This window comes from Nestor notabilis, unplaced genomic scaffold, assembly GCF_000696875.1.
Source record: "Nestor notabilis isolate BGI_N333 unplaced genomic scaffold, ASM69687v1 scaffold3659, whole genome shotgun sequence".
Taxonomy (NCBI): Eukaryota; Metazoa; Chordata; class Aves; order Psittaciformes; family Psittacidae; genus Nestor; species Nestor notabilis.
This window is the reverse complement of record NW_009944862.1, coordinates 59,635-83,912: the sequence shown is the minus strand read 5'-3', so window position 1 is coordinate 83,912 and position 24,278 is coordinate 59,635. Positions and strand designations below refer to the sequence as shown.

Sequence of the window (24,278 nt, the reverse complement as noted above, 5' to 3'; positions counted from 1 at the left end):
AGGAATTGGCATCCCTGCTACTCAGACATTACATTTGGGCTGCAAAGGGCTGGAGCTGGCCACAGTTTGGCATTAGCTTAGTAAGGAAACAAGGACATCTTTCTACAGCTGTGCAGAAGACCTCTCTGTTACAGCATGGTGTCACACCAGCATGTTGTTCCAAGTCCCTTTTCCATATTTGAGCAGGCAGATGGTGGAGCCTTATCAGACACTTGATAAGTTCACCTTTCATCTTGGCTACCTATGCATTTGTTGACCAAATCATACCCTCATCTGAGAACAGCTAGCCACCTGTCTAAAGAAGGTTTTGAACTTGAGCTTCAAGTGTGTCTGCAATCTTCCTCTTCCCAGAGGTGCCATGATGGGTCTTTCCACGCTCTAGTTTCTAGAGTCACTCAAGCTGGAAAGTGGGGAGGTGGTAATTACAGCTTCCAAATTTACCTCCAGAAGCAAAGATTGCAGAGCCTAGAATTCACTTCTTTGCAGCAGTAGAGGGGCTCAGACAGAACAAGAGATGGGGTCTAAAGCAAGAGCTGCAGCCTCAGAATTACATAGTACACTGGCCCCAGACACACACATACTTAGTTACTCAGGCCTATGTGAAAACTTGCATGAATACATACTTGCATATATAATGTTAATACAGCAAGTATTAACAGACACAAGTGCATGCACACAAACAGTGGCAAACAGAGCTGGGAATCCAAAAATCTGACCATAACATGCTGGGGAAAAAAAAAAAACCAACAACAAAAAAGCCCAAGCTCTTGGCCTTGCTCTTCATGCTTCCTTGGATTTGTATTTGGAATACAAGCAACACAGAATTCGCATTGTAGTCTTCATATCTCCGTTCACAATATCTGTGGATACACAAACCAGAAACAACAAAACCACATGGGAAGCATTAGCAATCTGTGGAATAGAAAGAGACTGCAATTGTCAAAGACAATCTTCCACCTTTCCCCAATTATAAAGTAAACTTAGAAAATCTAATTATAACAAGAAGCAAACCAGGAACTACAGAGCTAGAAAAATTATTTATTCATTAAATGAACTTAAGGAGAAGTTTATTTCACTGCACTGTCTTGCTGGAAGACAGGATAAATAACGCATAGTAAGAAACAATTCTTCACTAGCAGAGAACAGATTAGATCATTTAGGACTTTACAATTTTATTTTTGAATGATTCTTGTATGGCAAGAATCATACTGCGAATCAGTTGATAACTTTATTTTTGGTTGTAACGTTTCCATTATGTTTTCCTGCCGTTGGCTGTTTTCTTTTTTACATTTAGTTTTCAGCTTCCATGTTCTCAGCTAAATAAACTGCTTTTGTATTTAATAATTGCAATGGAAGAGGGTAACTGATTTAGAGGGTTTACTGTTGTTACAGTGCTGTAAATCACTGGGAGAAAGACTAATAATGAAACACTAGTAAAGTCTAAATAGTGTAGCTGTAATAAGTACCCCTAAATCATACTAAATTCAATCACTAGATGAGGATTTTCCCAGTGAAGCTACAGGATCTGCAGGTGCTCGCACCAGTGTTTCTTATACTGATCAACTCTCTGTTTGAGGCAATGCAGAATAGCCAGAGGGAAGGAAAGTAAGCACAGGTTTGTCTCTTTTCATACAAAAGATGGATCTCAGCATGGAGATCTGAGCTCACACAGATTACTCTTTTCAAAGTTAACATAAATAGCTTTCCAAACTCCTAGCTCTATGCAACATGGCAAAAAGCTTACAATTCATGCATGCCTATCATACAAATTGCCAACATCACCAAAGCATTAATGAAAACAAAAGAAAAAACAAAAAGACCTAAATTTTACCTTTCCCTTTCCATGATGCCATGGATTATGTACTAAACACATGCACTCACTTGCTTATAAATAAGTAACAGGGGAAGAGACAATGCTTTGTATTTTTAATAAAGATTTTATTTCTTTATTCAATAAGAAGCTTTTGAGCTTGATGAAGGGCGAGGTCATGTGCCTTGCAAAGAGTCAGGCTAAGCAGTCACAGCACCATCCATTAACATAACCACATCTCTCATCCCACCAGGAGCTGGTCAAAAATTTCTCTTTGGACCATTTTTTCAATTGGAAAGTGAGACTCATGCAAAAGAAACATGCATGCACATTGACTTAGTGATGAAAGCATTCACTTGGATGCAGGAGATCAAGATTCAGCTCGTAGGTCTGAACTAGGCAGAGTAGCAGCTTAACACCTATGAATTTCACAGTCAGGAGACTGACCCATGACCTCTTCTGGGTTTGAAAAGAGTGAGTGGTCAGTGTTTCTGCTTTTCAGGACATATTCTGCAAGGTATCTTCCCATATGAAGTGAGATTGGGTTTAATGCACTAAAATGTCTTACGAGATAGGAAAATAACTTTCCCCCCAGCTCAGCTGCTGTAATTTCCCTAGGAGCTGCCACTGTTTAAAATCTTCAACAAACACTGACCTACTAAATAGTTTAAGTTTAGTGCAAAATTACTAAACCTATAACAGTCAACATTTTTAGTATAGAAATATTCTTGAAAACAATTCTCAGATTTATTACAATTCATTCTGAATGAGGACCTATGGGCAGCCATATAACAAAATGTGTCCGTGTCACACTGCAGAATCTATTTTCTTCAATTGCCCTAACTTTTGCTAAGCCAGGATATTAGCAATTCTATTCTAGAGAAGTTTGCATGTCATGACTCACCTTCAGAATTCACAGAAAAATTCAGAAGACCTCCATCTGCCAGCAAGTCCAAAGCAAGGTTAACATTGTGAAGCTGTTGATGGGAGAAAGAGAGAAAGATCAATATAACAGAAAATGTTTTCCACCCAGCAGTGCAGTGGCCAGGAGGTTTAAAAGGTATTTTTTTTAGTAGCTGAAGATACTGATTCATAAATATGTACTCATATCCATCTCCTTAGTTTTGATGGAGTGCTCTTCAGAATTTCTAGCAATTATCATATAAAATTGGATGTGAAATCCATCTCCTACAAAATCTATCTCATGAGATGGGCAGAAGAATCCATTTACTTAAAAATAGACCTTGCATGTGAAAGTCTTGTGTTAATGGATGTTTCCATGGGGAACACAGGCTAGATTTATAACAAGATCTAATAGATGCATGGAATTTATTTCTATTTTTTTAACAATGCTCATATGTTTTCCACATTTGGAACAAACAAAAAACACATAAGGAAAAACTTCTCTTTATGTCATTTAGTATTACAAAGACTGCAAATCTTCTGGTCAGCCAGTATTCGTGAGCTAAAAGTTTATGCTTTAACATATAAAGATGTCTATACACAGTAACAGCAGTGATGATATCCTTAATACTACTCATGAGAAATCAAGCACATATCTATGAATGAAGGCTGAGGGATTTTCTGGGTTTTCCTTGCTGGTTCTTCTCTACTTTCCCCACATTAAAGCAGCATCATACACATATGCAGTAGTCATGAATAATTTTTTTTTTTTTTAAGTAATATAACATCCCATTACTACCTTCTAACAGCTTAAGGGCAGTTGTTTACTTGGATAGTAATTAGGAAGCTCCCTTCTTCTAATCATAAGATCCTAGAATCATTTAGTTTGGAAAAGACCTTTAGGATCATCAAGTCCAATTGTCATCCCAGCACTGCCAAGTCCACCACTAAACCATGTCCCTAAATGCCACATCTACTTGTCTTTTAAATACCCGCAGGGCCTGAACAAACTTCAGATTGTCTCTTCATACATGCCTTAGGCTACTGAGCAATTTATCCTCTGGGAGGCACATCGCAACTGCAGCTGTGCTGTTGCCTATTATCTTTTGACAATAAGCACATGGATCCCCCCATACATAAGCCAAGCAAAACCGTGTGCTCTGAAGTGAAGCAATAGGTTTATTTTTTACCTGGTTGTATGGTTTACAAGAGACAGACTGTCAGTTTGGATTCAGGCTTGTTTTCTTCCTCTGATAGTCAGCAGCCACAACAGCTTAAGCTCATACAGATCTACACAGTTTTCTGATTGGAATGAATTAATGAAATGCTTCTTTAATGAACCAGCAAAGGTAAAAGGGGCACATTTCCCTTTCTGTTATGTGTGTGATATTTGCAAGGAACAACATGCAGATTTCAAAATAAATCTTCAATCAGAAATACTGATAATCACCAAAGAAAGTAAACCTAGAAAAATAAGTTGTTTCATCCACCTGTGCTTCCAGACTCAAAACAGCTGGACAATTCTCTACGATTTACAACTGGACAGAGGCGAGGACATCTAGGGGTTTTCAGCTCTTGACTTGTTTTGGCAAAAGTATCAAGTTCACACAGTTTTGATAAGCACAGGGGCCCTCCATCATCATCATCATCTCCTGACTGTGCAAAGTTCACCCCTAATTTCAGCCTGACCTATTCTGTGACGATACTCTCTCTCAGAATATGTACCTTTCTACAGACAGGAGTGGCCAGAGCTGGACTTCCTTTACAGTTGTGTGTAAATTTTTTTGGTTTTGTGATAAACACTCAAAAACCCTGCAACAAACCTACCCACACCCAATGCTGTCTTCTGCACCTCTACGTGAGTCACCTCCTGAATTTCTGCACCTGCTTTCCTCACCCCTCTTGTCCCTCTAATGTGGGCTGCTTCCCTCCTTATTTCTTGTTTCTATTTCTTCCTCGGTATCACCGCTTCCTTCCAATTTCCCCTCTTTGCAATTCACAAAGTGTACATACTAGCTTTCAACCGCAAGCTTTCAGCTTGAATGAAAAGTTGATGCACTGCACAGATCACAACAGTGCGTGTGGTTGTCACCATTTTTATAACACAAGTGACATGTTTTAAATCTCCGGAAAAGTTTCATTTTCATACTTTACAGTACCAATTAATGTCTAAAATGACAGGGAGTAGAAAGCCCAGGGGAACTGAAATATGTATTTCATGTACAAATGACAGTTGAACTATGGTCGCTCAATATTTTTAGTTACACTGTCATCTCATTTTTCATCTTGTAATGAACATCAGAGGAGAAACAAATGGTAAATACCACTTTGGCAAACTGTTCAACAAAAAATCCAGTACTTGGAAGTAACTTTGCTAAAATGAAATTACTAGGACATACAGAATTGTACTGAACCAGTACCCAACCCCATTATATTCTTCTCTGAGGCCAATGACCAGCATGTGCAGGTTAAGAACTATAAAGTCAGGGCTCTGATCTGTACCTGAAATTTAGGAGTATCTCGTTTCTTGAAAAAGATCTGTGAGGCTTGAACAGAGCTGATCCAAAAATAAAAAGGTTATCTATGAAATTTTAGATTGGAAAAAAAAAATCATTTACTTCCTTTAAATAAAGTTCATGGAAATGCTAAAAAATTATTTCCAAGTCAATATCCCAGAGCAAAAAAAAATTTAAAAACTGAGTGGAAGAAGAGAAAGGGAAGAAAAACCACTGCAGGGAAATGCTTTGATTTTGTTTGATTAAAGCCTTCAAAATATATTTTCCCTCTTCTTAGATTTTAAAAAATCTGAATTCTTCCTAATACCTTAAACATGCAACTGACAGCAGTGGATTTTTGACAGAATTTGAACCTAGGTCTCAGGCAATTGTGCTTTGAAATGCTTTGAAGAAAAACTCCACAGGAGTATTTATATATTAATACAGGGCCTCTGAGAATTTTCATTACAAATAAACATTGCAGGGATGTCAGGAATCAGATGAAACTCTTGTCTGTACAGGGAAGCTATAATGCAAACCACACCAGAGGAGAGATTCTCTTCTGAGGCAGCGCTCAAGCAAAAAGGATCTGACACGTTTCACCTTCAGAGATCTAACTGAATATAACCCAGGAAAAATAGGTTTCAAGATTTTCAGAGCTATTCAGTGACCCACATGAAAAATCTCTGCCCACACTGGAGACAATCTGAAAATAACTGAAATATTTCAAAATAGATTAACACCCTAGATCTGTGGAGGGGGCATTTACACCGGCTTCTGGCTAATGCCAGCTTGTTCTTTTAGAGCAGTGATGACATCTGCCTGGTAGAGGTTGAAAAAGGTGTCAACCTCTAGCCTGGCTGGGTAGGTTAGAGCTCCCAGCCTTTGGGAAGGAAAAAATGTAAACTCTTGAGAGCTTCAAAGCACAGAGGGAGCCTTCAGAATATTCTGGTCATATTCTGGTCATGTCTCAATTAAGGTATATTTTTAGGACAGCCTAAGGAAATGTATAGGGATCCAGTTCTGCTATGCAAGGGGAGTCATCCACTTAAAAATGTTGTTTGCAGGACAGACTTGTAACAGATAGCATGCCAATTCCCCACCACACAGATCCTCTGTATTTCACCAGAAGACTTCAGAAGCATGTCCCTGTCAAATAAGTGTAAGTAACAATAGTTTGCCTCCCGTGAGATAACAACTAATTTTGAAAAAGACACCGACCTGTTCCAAGGTATTTTAACATACAGTGCATGTATTTGTACTGTCCCAAACCACTATCTTGCAAACGCTAAATGCTTATGACTGCACATGCAGCAGCAGCAGCAGTTTAGAGCTTTTGTTTAACTGACATATGGAAGCACTAAATAGACAAGGTGTTTGAAGCTTCAAGCTCTAAACAATTAAATAACAACCTACCATCTCCACAGTGCTGGCTGGAGTCAGGAAGAAATGCCTTAAATTCAGAAAGTAGCCCTCCAGTTGTCCAATTAACAAAAGTAAGATAACTCCGTCTGCAAACTAGATGAAGAATGATCTTAATATTATTACTTTGGCTTTTAGTAAGTTACTTCGATAAATGCCGTTCTAGCAATAAAGGAATTTAAATGGTACTCTGGCAAGCAGACAGCTTAATGACTCAGCTCCCTCAACCTCTTCCACAGTGAACTTCATATTTAGTTACATAAGGCTCCCAAGTTCATGTTAGTGAAAATAAGACCTTGTAAAAAGACAGCTATTAAAACAAACTATTCCAGATGTGAAGAGACTACAGACAACCACAAGCAACAAATGCATAAGTATGAACAAAATAAAATTGTGCCTAGCGCCTAAGATTTCACAGAATCACAGAATCATTAGAGTTGGAAGGGACCTCTGGAGATCATCCAGTCCAACCCCCCTGCCAAGGCAGGGCCACCTAGAGCAGGTTACACAGAAACGCATCCAGGCAGGTTTTGAATGTCTCCATAGAGGGATGCTCCGCAACCCCCCTGGGCAGCCTGTAAGTGTTTGTTATGACAAAACACTTGTGAAACTTCCTTTCTCACAGTTGCCCACCAGGAAAACCTAGAAGAGCACCAGAGCACAGCTCCGCTTTTCATCCACATGGCATAAATGGCAAGGACTGCACCTGCACCAAGGTTTTTAAAGCTTGGAGTAAAGCAACATCAGTGGGTTGATTTCTGCACGTGTGTCTGCAGAAGAAGGGAATGAAGAAGTCACAAGGAACAACCCTGAGCTCATCTCCCATCGCTCACTCACTCCCTGGAAAAGTGCAGGGAGGATGCTGCAGCTCCCTGGCTCTGCATGAGCCACCATCCACCCTCCCCGGAGGCAGCAGCAGTGGAGGAGAACATGAGAGGTGTGGTTGTGCCTCTCTTCATCAGCACCCAGGGAGGTCATCCCAAGATGCCTAATGAGCACCTCTCTTGCAATTTCACAGATGCTAAAGCAGCTCAATGTTCAGAGGATGGGACTTTGTAATGCAATGAAAATCAGACCTTCCTACCGTGAAGCAAATCCAGCATTGAAAATCACTAAGCACCAGTAATCAGCTTGGCTTTCAGTTTAATTGTCAGAACACCTTTATTTCCATCCATACAAAAAGAGCACCCACAGGAGTTGGGCAGACTCTGAAAATTACTCTCTATAGCATTACAAAGGCACCATTCAATACAAAGTTATATTTTTTCATTACTTATTAGCTTTAGAAACTTCAGAGACTGAAGCCTGGTATCTTAACCTGAAACTAGAAAAAATTGTTATGTTGTCAAGTTTCAAATTGCTACAGCAAAAGCAAGGAATCCTAATGGTGAGAGTAAACACTGACGGCTGACAAAACATGGCTAACATGCAGCTTAGAGCAGGCTACCTGACAGCTGATGTCGTTCACATTTAATCCTAATTTTCCAACATGTTGGTTGACAAATTGAAGTAATACCTAAAGAAAACAGAATGGGGGGAGAGGGTGGAAGAAAAGATAACTTTTTTTCAGTGAAGAAATTAATTTTGTTTTACCTTACAAATGCTGATGTCTATTAAAAAAGTAAATTACCTTTTTTACAGCATCCAATTTATCTGGAGCACAGCTAAATAATTCATCAAAGGCATCATCTTCTGTATCAAAACAACATTAATTGGCATTATTTGGAATAACTGTCAGATCAGAGGTTTAAAGTGGCTGCAGAAGGAGAAAGGTGTTCACGCCTTATAAGCCAAGGATGAAAAGAGCCACAGGGAGACAGGGAAAATTTCTGCTTTTGTATTTCTTGAAGAACAGGGTGAGTGGCTTCCCTTCAGCCCGACTACATCAGAGAACACAATTTACTTCATTCACCTCTGTAATTTTTGCCTGCAGAGGTTCTCAAGATTTGTGCTGCCACCAGCCTGAGCAATAGCTAAGTTCCACATCTCTACAGTTGTGGAACAAGAGTTCCTATGTTTTTTATTCAACCTGAACCTCTGGGATAAAATATTGTAAGCTGAGACGAAGAGCTATACATTTTAACAGAAGCATCAGTTACACCGAATTTGCAGTAAAACAGCCCCCTTCCTTCCAAAACCCACAAACTAGATATTGGGTTTGGAGACACTGCTCTTCCTCTGCAAATTCACAGACCTCAAAAATAACCAGTGCTGCCATCCAGTTTAAAAGCACTAAGCTAGTGTCAGCAGTGCTGCAACAGAGAACTAGCACAAGTTTAAAGATTTCCAAGGAAATGGGATTCATCAGAATCCTTGTGCATGCCCACCCTCACCTCCATTTTCTGCCCAGGTTTAGTAAGAACAGGATACATCTTCTTACGGTAACCTAGCCACAAAACTGCTCTGTTTCAAGCATGAACAAAGTATTTGAAACATCCTTAAAAATCAAGGGCACTCTGGCAGCATAACTAAATGGAGAACCAGTTTCAGGAGTACAGGAAAGCGAAGGCAGCTTTGTTTAAGGAAGATTCCTCCCAAAAGCCAGCAACAGAGAAGCCTCATTGTGAAAAGGTTTCCTCTGGTTTCTCCATTCTCCCTGTTAGGGGGTTGCTGCAAGAGTAGCGTCAGGGAATTAGTGAATCCATCAAATAAATCACTGAGCAACAGTCGGAAACCTGCAACGGCCTTGCAAACTAGAGCGCCCTCTTCTGGAGCCACGCTTTGGGATTTCCCTCTGCTAAGCAAGCTGAGTTAAAAACGGAGAGAGGGAGCATTTTGAAGAGTGAATTTCAGATTTCTCTTTGCAGCAGAATCAGGCCAGTGGAAGAAATACCTAATTACAGAGGGTTTCTTTTTCCACAATTTCAGCCCATATTAGAGACCACTTGTTGGAACAAATGATACCTATGTATTAAATGATACAGTCTGCACTTCTACAAAGGATGAAAATGCTAACATAAAGGGCACAGCAGAGAATTAAAACAGTTGCCTTGATTCACTGGGGATACAACGTGCTCCTTTGCAGTAAGGAAGAGTAGCTCACACTGAAGCCTCAGCAGTGCCCAGGCCTTTTCAGGCTCTGCACAGATGGACATTTTTCACCTCAAGTGTTTCGCAGCCCTCAAAAGCCCTAAGGGTAAAAAACTCTGGGGATGTTGGCTTTATTGAGCTGCCATCCATAGTCAAGTACCAGTAGACTTCAAAATCTCATTTGCAAACTGCAGAAGGGAAACTACGTTGAAACTGGTAGCAACAAGACACAATTCTCAAGACATTATGCTCATAAATAGTTCCAACAGTGAATGAGGTCAATGTGTAAATCCAAGGCATACTTCGCCCCCCAGCCAGGTCTTCTCTGTTGTGTCATTAACCCACTCTTTCATTTCTTCTCTCATCTCCCATCTGTTGTCTGTAGCCCACGGGCAAAGTGACCACCCAATTTCTGAATTATGTTGTGTTGATATGAGCAGACATTAACAGAAGACATTTGGAAAAAAAACACTAGGAGAAATCCATGAATCTCTATTAACTGTAGTGGCAGCAATACTGATTTTATCTGAAAAATGATCAGAATGTGGTGTAGAATAGCACATAATAGTTAAACACTGAACTTGGCAATGCCAGGACTTACTTGACTGTGCTTCTAAATTCTCCCTGAAAATGCAATAAAAAGCAAGAATTAGAAAAAGCATTCAGCAGAACCAGTCTTATTCACAAGCAAAGCTTATCTGGGCCATCAGCTATCTTGTAAAGCAGGAGATACAGTACAAAGTGACATTAACTTTATGGCAGAGTAACTTTCTAACATTTTTAAGTACACTATATAACTGTGTAGATTCTTGGAAGTATATGAGATTTTAATTGGCCCTCAGACCAATGAACATTTATTTTATAAGCCAAATCCGTAATATTCTCTTCCACTATGTTGCTCACGATATTAGTTTGAAGATGTCCTATCATATAAAAGATAGTAGGCAAATCTGTTCCTAGTTCTTGCAATTACATCCATACTTTCTGAACATATAAATAGGATCCTACTACTTAACTCCTTTAATAATGACAGTACCTTTCAAACTCAGCAAGCTCAATCCTTTCTTTCACAGTAAAATACAAAAAGAACTGTCTCCTTTATCTTTATTTAATGACACCATAGCAACACAATAAAAGTAGATTTAAACCACTGTGGCTTTAGAAAATTTCCAGTTTAGTCTGGGAGAGGTAATTTTACAGTACTGTATTTTTATTATTATATTTGTTATTATATTCCATGGCCATGACAAACACTAAGCCTCAGAAATTATCGTACACATTATTTTAGGTAATTTTGTATAAAGAGTAAAGAAGGGTATTATACCATAATACCAAATATGAAAAGGAAAAAAAAATAAAAGGAAAGAAATCAGAGAAACATGCATATGCACACCTGGGTTCACACTTTTTGTCATCGTCATGATTCCCAGCTATTTTTTTATAAGAGAGAAGACACCCACAGCATTTCCTTTCTGATTGACAATGTAAAAAACAGATATATCCCCTCTTACTTGTTTTCTGTGATATATTCCACAGCATTTGCTGTTTTTAATCCTCCAGAGGTGTTCTGTTGAAAGGACAATAAATACTTTCACATTTGTTACACAAAAAAACCCCACCCTGTAACCATTAATGAGGATCTCATGACCTGTTTGCTGCCTTAAATGATTACCAGAGGGCATTTATTCAAGATGTCCAGTACAATTACTACAGACAGTTTGAGAGGTTGCTGCTCCTTTACTTTTCAACCATAAGTAACTTACTTCCCCAACAGAGGAAGTCAAAGGAGAGGCATGTGGTCCCTCAGCTGGTGAAATTCAGAGACTAGCATGTTCACCTGGAGTCTTGATTATATTATTATATACAGGAAATTGCTGCCCGCCCAAAGCAACTTGATGCACTTCTCAGTTTTGAAGGACTGGAGGTTGTCACCTCTGCTTTATAATAACCTCACGCCATGGTCTGCCTCCCATTCGTGAATCCCCCCTGAAGAGGTTTGGTGGGTTGCTTAGATTTATGATGACAATTCTTACTATTTCTGAAACCAGATGGGATGTTCTTGCATGTTTTTTCCTGTATATAGATCTTAGTACTCCACATAGCATGAAAAGAACAGCTTCAGCCCAGCTATCACTCTGAAGAGACAGGAGAGGATGGGCTAGTATACTGCTTTATTCAGACACCTGGCAACCATCTCTTATCACAGAAAAGTGCTTGGTGTTCACTGCTCTCTCAGGCAGTGAAAAACATTCTCTGTTTACATGCTGAGCTAACTCCTTTGTGTCAACTCATTGCTGAAGAGGAGGGCACCCAGCCCCACCAGGGCAAAGACAGGTCCTTCCTGCAGGCACATGTTGCAAAAAGGCCAGGCCTTCTCTGGTCTGCCTTGGGCTTTCTCAACATTTCCACTTTCCTGCCTTTGTCCTCTCTTCTGAGCTGTGCCTTTACGAGCTTCCCTCACTTTTGACCTAATGACTACCTTTCCCAATGAGGGCATTGATTTCTTCGTACGGGGAATCAGCTCACTTAACCACAACCCTGTTATCTCCATTGCCCCTTCTCTCTCTCAGGGTGAACAGCCCTTCCCAATGCTACACTTTCACAGCAGCATCTGCTGAGGCACTTGCCATAAGGCACTAAATGGAGGGCTGCGTTGTCCCTGATCACGCCCACACGACAGGAGCATGGGCAGCTCCAAATGCACAATTTGGGTCCCATTAGATATCAGAGAGATCACTTCTTTGCTGAAAAGCTCAGCTGGGATGGAGCCACAACAGCTACCTTTGCAGAACCAAGCCCTAGAAGAAGGTGTCCCTCCAGGACACATTTAAACCTCCTAATGTTACACAAGTAACTCAAGGGCATGCTTCATTTCAGTTCCGTAATGATCAGTTCCAAAGAAAGAAGAGTGCTAGGTCATGCCATACAGACCATGCACTTGGCTCCCAACACCAACGAATTGCAAACCCTCTGTTAAAATTGTAACACATTTTTGCAATTATTTGCAAAAATTACACATATTTGCAAAAACAACACATATCTGCAATCCCAAATTGAGGGATATCTGATGTTCTCCTGAAGTCCCAGAGTTGACTTTAAGAAACAAAGTAGAGGAAGAAAGCATGTAGATCTCAGCTTGTGGAGAAAATTACCAAAATGTGAGGCTATGGAAGGGGAGTAAACACTCCCTTTCCCTAAAGAAATAAGCCCTCAGCATTATACCAGTGTCATGATTTACGAGTGCAGGCTTCTATTTTAAAACACTTAGAGATACTAACAGCAGAATTTCTTATTTTTTCTTTCTTTACAGAGATCAACAGCTGTTTTCCATTTAGATCATTCCTTTCTTTAATCAAAGAGGAAAAACAGCATAATGTTTCTAACCTTTTAAAGATAACAGCATCTGAACTGGGAACTTTATAGTCTAGACCAACAAACTCAGAAATTAAAAGGCAGAGTTCACAGAATACAAATATCTTTCACAGCTGCACACACATTTCTTCCTAATTCTAAGCAAATTAGTCTTGCTAGATCTATTCTAGGATCTACTGTAACAAATATTGACACTATAATTACCTCAATGGTGATTGTTTCCACTTGAACATTTGGAGGCATGGCCAGGTTGGGTTTGAAGTGCTTTGCTATTGTAACCAGAAGATGCAGCGTGCTCACTAAGTCCTTTGTCAAGATAGCTATTCCATGAAAAGAAAGAAAATGTTTAGTGTGCAAACCAAGTAAACCTCACTCAAATATCACAAATTCTCGCTGTGCAGAGGATCCCAAGGTTAGGGAGGGCTATAACACAGGTGAGACATCGGATTGCAGTTTCTATAATATCACAATTCAGCAATACCACACCTTAAAAGTCCTTTTTTTGAGACATGCACATGAATGATGAGGAGTATGAAGTGGTCCACAAGCCACACACTTAGAGGATGCAGCCTGCCTGATCCAGTCAGGGTCAGTTAGACCTGTCTCACTTTTGATTCAACTAGTAATCGAAAACAGGTTGTTTAATTACTGTTCTGGCACCCCTTTGCCTGATAGCAGCCATATAGCAGAGGAAGCCCTGTTGTGGATGATTTTCTTCAATTTCACTTCTGCACCTACATTCCACACTCCATTTCAGCTGACTTTTTTCCAGTTGCAAACACTTAGCCACAGCTTCCAGAATCACGGAGAGTTTCTGTCGCTGCTTTTTTTCTGTTAATGCGATCTTGTCAACATCCAGCTTGAGAGATCCTAGGTTTTCTTTGACAGAGTCCAAAGGAAGGAGATGGATGTATTTTAACACCACCACAAGAAAAAAAAAAAAAAAACACAAAACAAAACAAAACACAAAAACAAAACAAAACAAAACAAACAAAAAAAAAAAAACATAAAATGGCAGCAAAATACACAAATTCTCATTTTAAGTTTTCAATACCACTTAATAGCTTCTGCCACAGACCCACATCCTGTGCTTTCTGAAAGCCTCAGTAAAATCAGTGAAACTGCAGAAGAGAGAGGTCTTAAGTTACTCCTTGCAGCATCATGCCTGCCCCCATCTTAGCACTCCACATTCCTCCTTTTCCTAGTAGAAGCTACAGGAATCCAATAAAGCGCATCTTTCTTGTAAACGGTGTGTGTACACCATTTACAACAACTCACATATGTAGAAGACATCAACTCACAAATATAGAAGAGATCCCAGCTTATTGCTCAGGCAGGTAAACTGTGAAAATAAGCCAATCCTGCTCATGCTTCTGCCCTCAGCTTTAGTGAAAAAGAGATGATTTGAAAGACATACCCAAAAAGAGTGAAAGGGGGAAGAAAAATGAAGTAGGAACAAGAGATATGGAGAAACAGAAATAGAATAACAGGCTGCTCCGAGGTCCTGTTTTAATACAAGCACTTCATAATGTAGAGAGCCTATTAGATTTCCATTTGTTACCATTCCAACCCAGTGCTTTAGACCTATTTCCCCCCCTCCTTCTTTTTTTTCTTTTTTTTAAAGAAGGAAAACATATAAATTATAGTGCTGATTCCATCCAATGTTTCTGGTAGCATCAGAAGTCACCATTGTGCTTCTGGTTTATGAAACCCTCCTTCCCTTTAGAAGCACTGTAATTTCACACTTCAAATTTCACCTTTTTATTATGTTAACTAGCAGGTAAAAAGACTTTCTCAGAAGAAAAATAATTACATAAAACCAAGAGTGGATCATCAGGCATTTGTTCAGAATTGCAATTATCAGAGATGGCTCCCAGTGCAGTGCTTTCTCCATCAGCGAGAAGTAAGACCCCAGCAGATTGCAATTTGTGAGGTTTATTCTCTGATCTACAAGTTCCTCCGTGATATGTTTGTTAACAGCAGCTTACCCAAGAGATGATGAAGTACCAGCCCGTCATACAGATCTTCTTCCAGGCTTTTAACTACTATGTGTTCCTCTCTCAGAGTTGTGTTAATCCAGTCAATCAACAACTGTGGAGGAAAACAAAGTAGCTGGCAATTATATTCTTGTTTTTTAGAGAGTATAGAACTCAGTCTATATTGTGTTTCACCTTTCTCATTAGTCCTTTATCTCACATCTTGGTTTGCTTTCAACCTCCATTTCCTTTGTGCTTTTTGGTTGTTTTTTAAAGGGAAATTAAGTATCAGTTAGTTCTCCCTAATTTTCAAGGAAATAGACATCTCACAAGTTACATTCCTATGAATTTTGTAGAAATAGTTATACAGGTGCAGAAACGGATCCTACTCCCACTTCCATCAGGGAAAAGGCTGCAGAGTACTTTTCCCCACCCCTGCCTTCATTAGATGTCACAGAATTCACACAAATTCAACAATCTAATAAAAGTTTGTAAGAAAAGTGGCGTCACTTATTCTTCATTGTTTCTTGTAGTCATCCATGTTACTAGCAATCCTTCCTTCCCTCTCCTTTTTTTGTTTTTCTCTTTCTGCAATTTTGTACTAATCTGTCTCCAAGTACCTTTTTTGGGAGGAAAAAAGCATTTTGTTAACTTCACTGTCTTATGTCTGTCTTCCCATTGCCCTTTTCAATATCCTTCCTGCCTTTGCAAGGGGAACCTGCTTGGGAAGCCAAGGGCTATATACAGCTGGAAAGGAACCACCTCCACAGTTACATCCCTCGGCTCTGCAGCCCCTTCCTTTTGCACTGTGCTCCTCCTACACAGGAGTATAAAGGAGCTCCTCTGTACTTCCCCCAGCATGTTTTATCCACATGTGTTGACAGAAATGGAAGGTGACCAGCTGAAGCAGAACGTAAAAGCAGTAGCCACAGCTGGCTGTTAACAAGAACCTTTCAGAAGGGGGATGGGTACTGCTTGTATTGCTATTATTGCTACAAGTGAGTGTCTGGAGTTTGTTGTGTGGGTAATACCCTTCTCACTCACTGTAAACAGAGGAGAAAATTCACAGCAGATCCCTCTAAGTTAGCCTACATGAACAAAAATGTAAAAAGCAGGTTGGAAAAATAAAATATCTCTGAGATGCTTGAAACCTCTCAAGAAACAAAAAAGGTCTGGCACAGCACTTGCCTGAACTGAGAAGCTGTCAAAGTGTTCGGAATATACTTTCTCAGCTAAGAAGTAACAAGAATTTTCTAGAGCAGAAAGCTATGCTCCTCAGCTAACGCTTACAGGTTAAGACCTGTTGACCCTTTAGATGTGTAAGGGAGAGAAAGATACCACGAACATAACGGCACAACCCGATGGAAGCTGGAAAAGCAGAAAGTACTGCTGAGTATACATCTATGAGATCATTCCTTTGCTGTCTTGGCTCTAAACAGCCACATCCACAGCCTGCAGCTCACACAACTTGGCTGTCAGTTCAGTTGTCAGGGCCTCACTCAGCTGCAGAGCAGAGTTTTGTGTCTAAAGCTTGCTACTGGCCTTCAAATGCAACCATCTTCTAGTTTAGGTACAGTTTGATAATTATAGAAACTACAGTGAGCTATTTCACATTCCTGAATTCCCCAAAGCCACCTCAAAACAAAAACGCAGTGGAACAGAGTCTTTCTCCAAGCAAGTTTCTTTGCTTCCCTTACCCTTCCCTTGAAGACACCTCCCTGTCCTCCCCTCCATCTCAATCTCTTCTCTGGATGAGCCATGAACTCTTTAGATTAAGAAGGCAACTGGTGGCATCAATGGGCATCCAGAGGACTTCCTTCCTTGGGTCCCATTTTCCAACTCCTCATCATCCAAAGACAAAAAATGAGACAGTGAAGAACACTGTTTCAGGAGTCTCTGACAGGAAATTCATTAAGCACTGAAGCTCACAGAAATCTTCATAACTGAGGAAAGCTCTTCATTTTTGGCAGATACAAATTTAGTATCTCTGTAGACAACATAATTGCATTTTGCAGCACCTCCTTTCAGATTTTCTCTTTTGTATAAAAACATTGTGAAAGGCTGACACAAAAATCAAATCTTTTTCATCAAATGTGCACAAAGGTTTAAGAAAACATAATCTAGAAATGCACATATTTATGGATTTATGAATGCCATAATATACACACATCAGCAAATAGCCTAAGCTGGTTTTCATAGTATTTATAACAATTCTACTATCTCCATAATACAAGAAGTGCTGTTCTCATAAGAGACATGCCACTTTTCTTCCAGGATATACAAGTATGCTAGCCTTCCCCTGGGCTGTGTCATTAGAGAAACACAGTGATTGAATACACAGGGGAGATTTTCAAAATAAAATGCTTTCCTGTGAAATAGGATTCATTCTTCACAGTTACCTCAAGCAGACAACATACTCTACAACAACTTGAAAGCTTTTCTCCTGAATTCTTGGTGACTTGCACATCCGTCATCCCTTTTCCCTCTGCTCTATGTTATCTATTCTCATCACACTGCATTGCAGCCGAGCCAGCTGCCACTAGAGGTAGAAGACAAAGACAGAAGACTGCTGCAAATCAGTACAGCAATCCTAAAACTTGTTATGATGGAATCAGGGCAGCAAACTTGCATGTATCCACGCATCTCTTTAGCCACAGTAAATGCTGATGTAGGTTTGCTTTCAGTCACAGTCCACTGTTCCAGCTGGATTCTCATTGCTATTATACTATCATTACAATGAAGTAGCAACTGGGTTCTTCCGATGTGGCTCACATGTCCCAGGTTAGGAGAAGTATCATAAGAAAAAACTCAGGTTTCAAACCTATGCTCCCCTTTACACACAGTAATGACCACTCTTCAGTGATGCAGACATTTGTAGCTTGGTCCTGTATGGCTCCAGCCATCCTGGCCCTGTGCTTAAGCTGAAGCTCTGGTTTACTTGTATGGAGCCCAAGTGCCAAAAGCAGAGCTCATCCTCATCCATAGAGAGTAGGGAACTGGGGCCAAAGAGTTGTGTAATTTACAGAGTTGAGCATTAATGTAACAGGTTAAAACAACTTAAGGTGAGGGTTAAACAACATAGTAAAAGAAATGGTACCATTACCAGTTTTAATTCTTCCAATTTGGGATTGTTGCTAGAAGTTGGGTTTATGACTTTCTTCTTCTCACCTATGAAGGGAAGCAAACAAGATCCATTACAATTATCAGGTATGACTAATGAGAGTTTGCTGTAAAATCAGCTATCAGTTTAGTATTACCCAATATTACTACTTGCCATATATAGCAACACTGACATTTTCTATTTTAATTGATTCCTTATGAGTGAGAAAATGGTATATGTTGGAAATTATGCTTGAATGTAATTCAAATAAGTAAGATCTACACAGATCTTACTCAATTATGGAAAGAGGAAAACAAACTTGGTCAGATCTTTTATGTGAAATTTAAATTTCAGCAAAAGAACCGGCTAAAATTTGTGTTGCTTCTTCATGATCTGCCTCTAGAGAACCAGCAGCCAAATAACACACACAAAGCTTACTCACTGCTGATAAAATCATGGAACCACTGCTGAAAAATACACAGTTCATTTGTACTGCACATTTTCTGCTTGGGTCTTCAGGTCATTCTTTGGACCTGTTTCTGTCCTAGTTCACAAAGTACGTACCTTGAGCTATGACATTCTCAGCTAGGAACTGATCAAGTGCAGCAGGCTGTGTAAACACATTTAAAAAGTCTGGATCCATTGTTTTTTCTCACTCCTGGTAAACTGCTAAAAAATATGGGGGAAAAGGAACATAAGTAAAGGCATGTAAAGATCAAAATTAGTGATGAGAAGAAAACAAACTGAAGGGTTTTTTCAGCTACTATTTCATTGCTCATGGATTGCTTTTAAAGAAAAAGCCTGAAAATGTATTGAAATGTGTGTAAAGAAAAAGAAGTTAAAAAGGCTTTTTTCTGTTAATCATCAAAAAGCCCCAAAAGTACTAAAACTTGCCTTAATTCCACCTAATTCTGTTTCATCTTAATTAGATTAGTAAAACCGTATTTCAACTGAAATGAAAAAGCTTTCACTTCCCAAGGTATCAATGGATATCTGCTATGAAAATAACCAATACTTAGTATTGGCATTTTTGGAAGTATTAAATGAAGAACACAGTAGATAAGTTACTGAGACAAGCTTATGAATATAAGCAGTTCCCTTTATGAGACCATCTGGTATAGCTGTGGGGAAACATGGCGTTTCGGGATAGACAACCCCATGTTTATGTTAGATGAAGTTGCATGGCTTCTTAAAGACTATTTTATTTTCAACACAGACCAGGGAATGACTTTCCTTCCCAAACCACATGTCCTCAAATGAAAGCAGAATGAACATACACAATACAGCAGTGAAAAAAATACCTTCTCAACAAACACAAAACCATGGGTGAGGTTTTCCAAAACAGCTAAGAGTTGTGTTCGAGGACAGCAGAAGCCAGAGAAAGGAAAGGGGCCACTCCAGGACAGGGGAGGCTGACACTTCTTGTTCTTTTGTAACAAAAACTGAGATGCCCCTTGTTAGAGGTTCAAATGGGAAAGGACTTCTACTGTCCACCCAAGATGCCCATATTAACAGCCCTGTCTCTCAAGACTCCCCGACTCACATTTTTCAGTCAGAATATTGGTAGAAAATAGCAAGTGGATGCCTTTGCACGTCAGTCTCGTAAAACAAATTAGGTACAAAATTCCCAGCAAGCCACCAGGAGAAAGGGTCACAAGAGAATTAGTTTCATTATGCTGGCTGCAAAACTGAATGCTGTCTTTAAAAAGGTTCTTGGTAAAATTGAGGAGAAATTGAGTTATTTAGTGCCTAAGGAACAGCTGCATTATCTAAGATTAGACTACCCAGATGAAATTAACTGAAAAAGTTAATTAATACAGAGCAACCTAAGGACAACTTACTTTTAAATTAGGTTTCTGACAGCTGTTATGCCTTAGGAAGTCCTCCTCGTAAGTCTTCTGTAATTGTCTGTGTAAACCACCGCTTACGCTAGCTCAGCTTTGCTGCAATACTCAACTTGTACATCTCTTACTTCCTTTAGCTATTTACACATTTAAGTGATGTGTACTGCCTGCCGCATCCTTGTCTCTGTTTGGCCAAGGAATCCAAACATCAGAAGCCACTTTTTAAATTAAAATTTGGTGGCCTGTAAGAAAAGGCCCAAAACTAAGATTTTGCAATAGAATAAGTTAATATCCTCAAAGGTCTCAGTCGTGTGTCCTACTCGGAGTGTTAAAACTGATATACTGGGTGAGCTTGTCTGGTACTGGTAGCTTGTCTGGTATCCAGTCCCTTACAGCACTCAAAAGCAGAGGCTTAGGATGAAAAAAGAAAAACAATATAAACAGAGCAAACATATACAGATAGTTTACTAGAACTTCAACAGCCTGCAGTCCAGCCTTCCTACATCAAAACTGGGGTCCTAGTATTTAGACGCTGTCAACATGTTTACTTCCCATGAACTTACCATTCACCCTTTGAATATGTGTATCACTGTTCAGCAGTGAAGAGCCAAAGATCATGACTTTACCTTGCATGAAGCACCACCACCTTGTTGCTTGGTCTAATGTGCCACCTTCCAGCTTTCCCTGAAGCTCCCTACTATGCACAGTGCAAAGGAGACCAACTGACTCACATTCTTCATGTCACTCTATTTCTACTTCAAGTTATATGTCTACATAGAGTAGTAGATATGTATGACTACTCCCTCAACAGTCACCTCTTTCCAAAACTGAGGAAGCACAGCCTACATACATCTCAGTTGTCCTTCACAGGAAAACCAGTCTGTAATACCTTTGATTTTCCTGGTTGCCCTATTCTGACCTCTCCCCAGTGCTATCACAGCCTTTGTGAAGCATTGGGAACCAGACCTGTCCATATTTAGAGAGGTGCACCACAGCGTTCACAGTGTTGTTCTCAGTTCCTCTCCTCCCAATTCCTAATGCTGTTTGCTTTTTTGATCACTGCTGAGCACAGATTTGACACTTTTATGGAACTATCTATTATATCCCCAAGATCTTACATCTAAAACACCAACACACCACTCAGAGCCCATCATTTACCTGGAGAGCTAGTATTGTTTTCTCCCCACCACCCCCCGGTGTGTTTCACTTTGCATTTATCGACATTGATTTCCCACAGCCATTTCAAGAGCCTAAGAACTATAGTTCCTTAGCATTTAATAGACTCATTCTTATTACTAATAATTAGCATTTACAAGCAGTCCTTCATGTGGCAAGCTGCATTTCTGTGAGGCTTGGTCCTAGACAGCAGCCTTTCAAAGAATAATATACAGAAGAGATCATTGTAAGAGACAACTGCTTGAATACTATTTGTAGAGGCATTTCATGATGACATTTTTAAATAGAATTGAGGATTAACTGTTGATTATCCAAATGAAATTGGAGATTTAGATTAGACACTGGGAAAAATTTTTTCACAATGAGGGTGGTGAAACACTGGCACAGGTTGCCCAGAGATGCTATGGCTGCTTCATCCCTGGCACATTCAAGGCCGGGTTGGATGGGGCTTTGAGCAACCTCATTTAGTGGAAGGTGTCCCTGCCCATGCCAGGGGGGTTAGAACTGGATGGTCTTCAACCTTCCAACCCAAACCATTCTATGATTCTATGTAATGGCATAATTTGGTCCTCATTCTCCGAGAACATCATAGATGTACAGGCTTGTCTGTTTTAAAGTCAAGATGTATTTTATTTCTCCTATACCACCTGATGAGGCAGCAAACAAGTGAATTTTTCTCAAATCAAGAGCTAGACTATTGCATAATGTTGCAATGCCACAACTACTGATGAAACAACCAATTCTTTAGTTGGGTCAGCTCACTTTTACTCCTTCACAGAGTCTGGCTCCCAGATATCCCTGATATAAAATATAAAGCATTAATAAGCAACCAGTGGTCGGTCTCTGGCATACAAACTGGCTGTAGAATATACACAAGGCACTTACCCATATTACCAAATCATTTCAACTGTTTTATTTCCTGTTTGAAAAGACAAAAGCCCTACTCCATATTAGCTCAAACACACTTCCTAGGAGTTTTCTAACTAGATCACACAAAGGAGGGAACAAAAATTAAGTGGGAATGGTAATAGTAGTATCTGTAATATAGTAATAGAGTAATATCTGTTTTCAGAAAACTAGCATTAAAAAAAAGAAGGGGGAAAAAAAGGAGACTATGTATGTTTAAAACTTACTTTTACTTCCTTGTATAGCACCAGACCTTTCAAGAGCCATTTTGGCTCCTTAGCATCAAAAGAGATGTCATCTTAGCAAGGACAATACACGTGGACACAGAAAGTCTGACAGTTAAAGAAAATATATATATACATAATTTAAAAAGAAGCACCCCAAAGAGTCCCTTTTCGCAAACTTACTATTGTCTCCTTTGGTAATTCTCCAGAAACTCTTCCAAGATCTTCTCCCAGCAGGCGTGATGAAAATTTATCAGGAGACGGGACTGCCCCACAGGCTTGCAGCGTCCCACAACAAAGGTGTAGCCTCCCATGCAGGGCGGCAGGAAGTATGCAGAGTACGCGAGAAGGAAGTTGTGCCGCACGGTACTGACTGCTCCTAAAAACGAAACCGCAGTTCTAACCGGAACTTAATTGTCTATGTGCTGGGTCCCTGCTGGAGGCTAAAATAAACAGAAATACAAATGCAGGAAACATGCAACCCTGCAACTCCTGAAATACCAGAAAGTATTAGAAAGATACGATCATTCTTCCATGGTGCTCTGTGGCATGACTGTTTGCTAGTCTGCATCTGCAGCAACTCGCGGTGCGCTTTTCTTTGCATATAAAAATAGAACAACCAACAACAGACAAAATCATGGTGGTACATTACATCTTTTAGTCATGGTTCTTTGAGCACTTTACAAAGCAGATCAGCACTACTCTACCTACCTGGTAGAAGGAGAAACCTAGGCAGAGGAAGATTAATTCATTTGTCCCTAGAGAACTAGTTAGCCACACTAGGGCCCGAAACATTCATCTGAGACAAGAGTTATCTCCACTAGGCAGTGCTGCTGCTCTTCCTTCTCTTCTCCAGCTCTGATTAAAGTGGGAAAGCTCCCTACAGCAACCACTTTCCCTGGACATTTCCTTCCGGTACCAGCTACATTCATTAACTCCTCCAGAAATCAAAAGCAACTCTGCAGTCCTCCATGAAATCCCTGAATGAGACAGTAGGCAGGCACACTAATTAAGCTGGTCTGGTTTAACACTGTTAAGGGACTACCGTGTTTAGCTCCATGTCACAGACAAGAATGGATGAGCTAAACTGGGTAAAGAAAACAGATTCCCAGCTGTCATGAATTCTTAGTAATTGAGAATTTAACCCAAAATGCTTAGTGAACGGGAAAATTTAACTGTATTTTCTAAGCAGATAGCAAATAGAACAATACATCAAATTAGCAAAGACCTAATGTACCTTCTTACCTATGCAGAAGTGAAGCAGCCTAGAAAGGTAGTGAGTAAAAATCCAAAAGGAAGGTATACTTGGAGATGCTATAGGGAACTTTGGACAAATCCAGTTTCTAATCAACAGAGGGTGGAGGAAGAATTACACATCGGGAAATCCAACTGTAAGTTCTAGGGCTCTTCCTACTTCAACTGGCAACACAAAGGACTTCCTTCTTCAAAGACTCATTCACAATACAGTGGGCCAGTGCTAAACAACCAAGTCTGAAACACACATGATGGACAAGGACCTTTTTTGCTCCAAAAAATTTGTTGCCTCCAGTGCATGTATTATCCAGTCTTCTGTAGACCAGCATTAGTAAATTCTCTATTAGAGCTCCATTTGATTTCATGCCCATCTCCGCCACCAGTCTTTCTGTACATTCCCACAGCACAACTCATGCACGCACACACACATACATCTGGCCCTCATAAAAATAGCCACTGAAGAACAATTCAAGGAATCAACAGCACTCCCACCAGTAACAACTTCTGATAATGCATTTTCCTGCTCCTCCACATGGCCTTGCTTTACTGGAGAGCCACTCTATGCTCTTCCCATACGAGAGCAAAGGGAAGCACACAAAGGGAGACGTTTTCAATGTCACTACAGATTTGCACTTCTGGCTTCCCAAGTGCTCTGTAGGTACATACGGGACTGGTTTTGGCATGCCAGGCTTCCCTCCTGTGCCGCTGTGGAAGAACTGGGCCTTAAGTCTTCTAACAGTATCAGAGAGTGTAATTCAGTTACTCT

At 40.0% G+C, this 24,278-nt stretch overlaps 1 protein-coding gene across 1 annotated transcript; it reads right to left on the bottom strand.

Annotated features, from left to right (window-relative positions):
- Positions 1–780: 780 nt before the first annotated feature.
- On the bottom strand, positions 781–18,751 carry PARVG (parvin, gamma). Its single transcript, XM_010022609.1, has 12 exons — positions 18,673–18,751; positions 18,112–18,176; positions 15,021–15,123; positions 13,771–13,911; positions 13,237–13,352; positions 11,172–11,227; positions 10,262–10,284; positions 8,261–8,322; positions 8,078–8,146; positions 6,625–6,726; positions 2,715–2,787; positions 781–860 (listed from the first exon to the last, which is right to left on the bottom strand). Exons 1-12 carry the CDS (start codon positions 18,749–18,751, stop codon positions 781–783), a joined length of 969 nt encoding a protein of 322 aa, XP_010020911.1.
- Between the last annotated feature and the right edge of the window lie 5,527 nt (positions 18,752–24,278).

What these genes read in the sequence shown, in the direction of transcription:
- PARVG (XM_010022609.1), bottom strand. Translation starts at nt 18,751, where the DNA reads ATGGATCCAGACTTTTTAAATGTGTTTACACAGCCTGCTGCACTTGAT. An exon ending in GAATTTAGAAGCACAGTCAA is followed by an intron (nt 8,323 to 10,261) that starts GTAAGTCCTGGC and finishes GTTTTGATACAG; the next exon opens with AAGATGATGCCTTTGATGAA. An exon ending in CAGCCAGCACTGTGGAGATG is followed by an intron (nt 2,788 to 6,624) that starts GTAGGTTGTTAT and finishes TCCCATCAACAG; the next exon opens with CTTCACAATGTTAACCTTGC.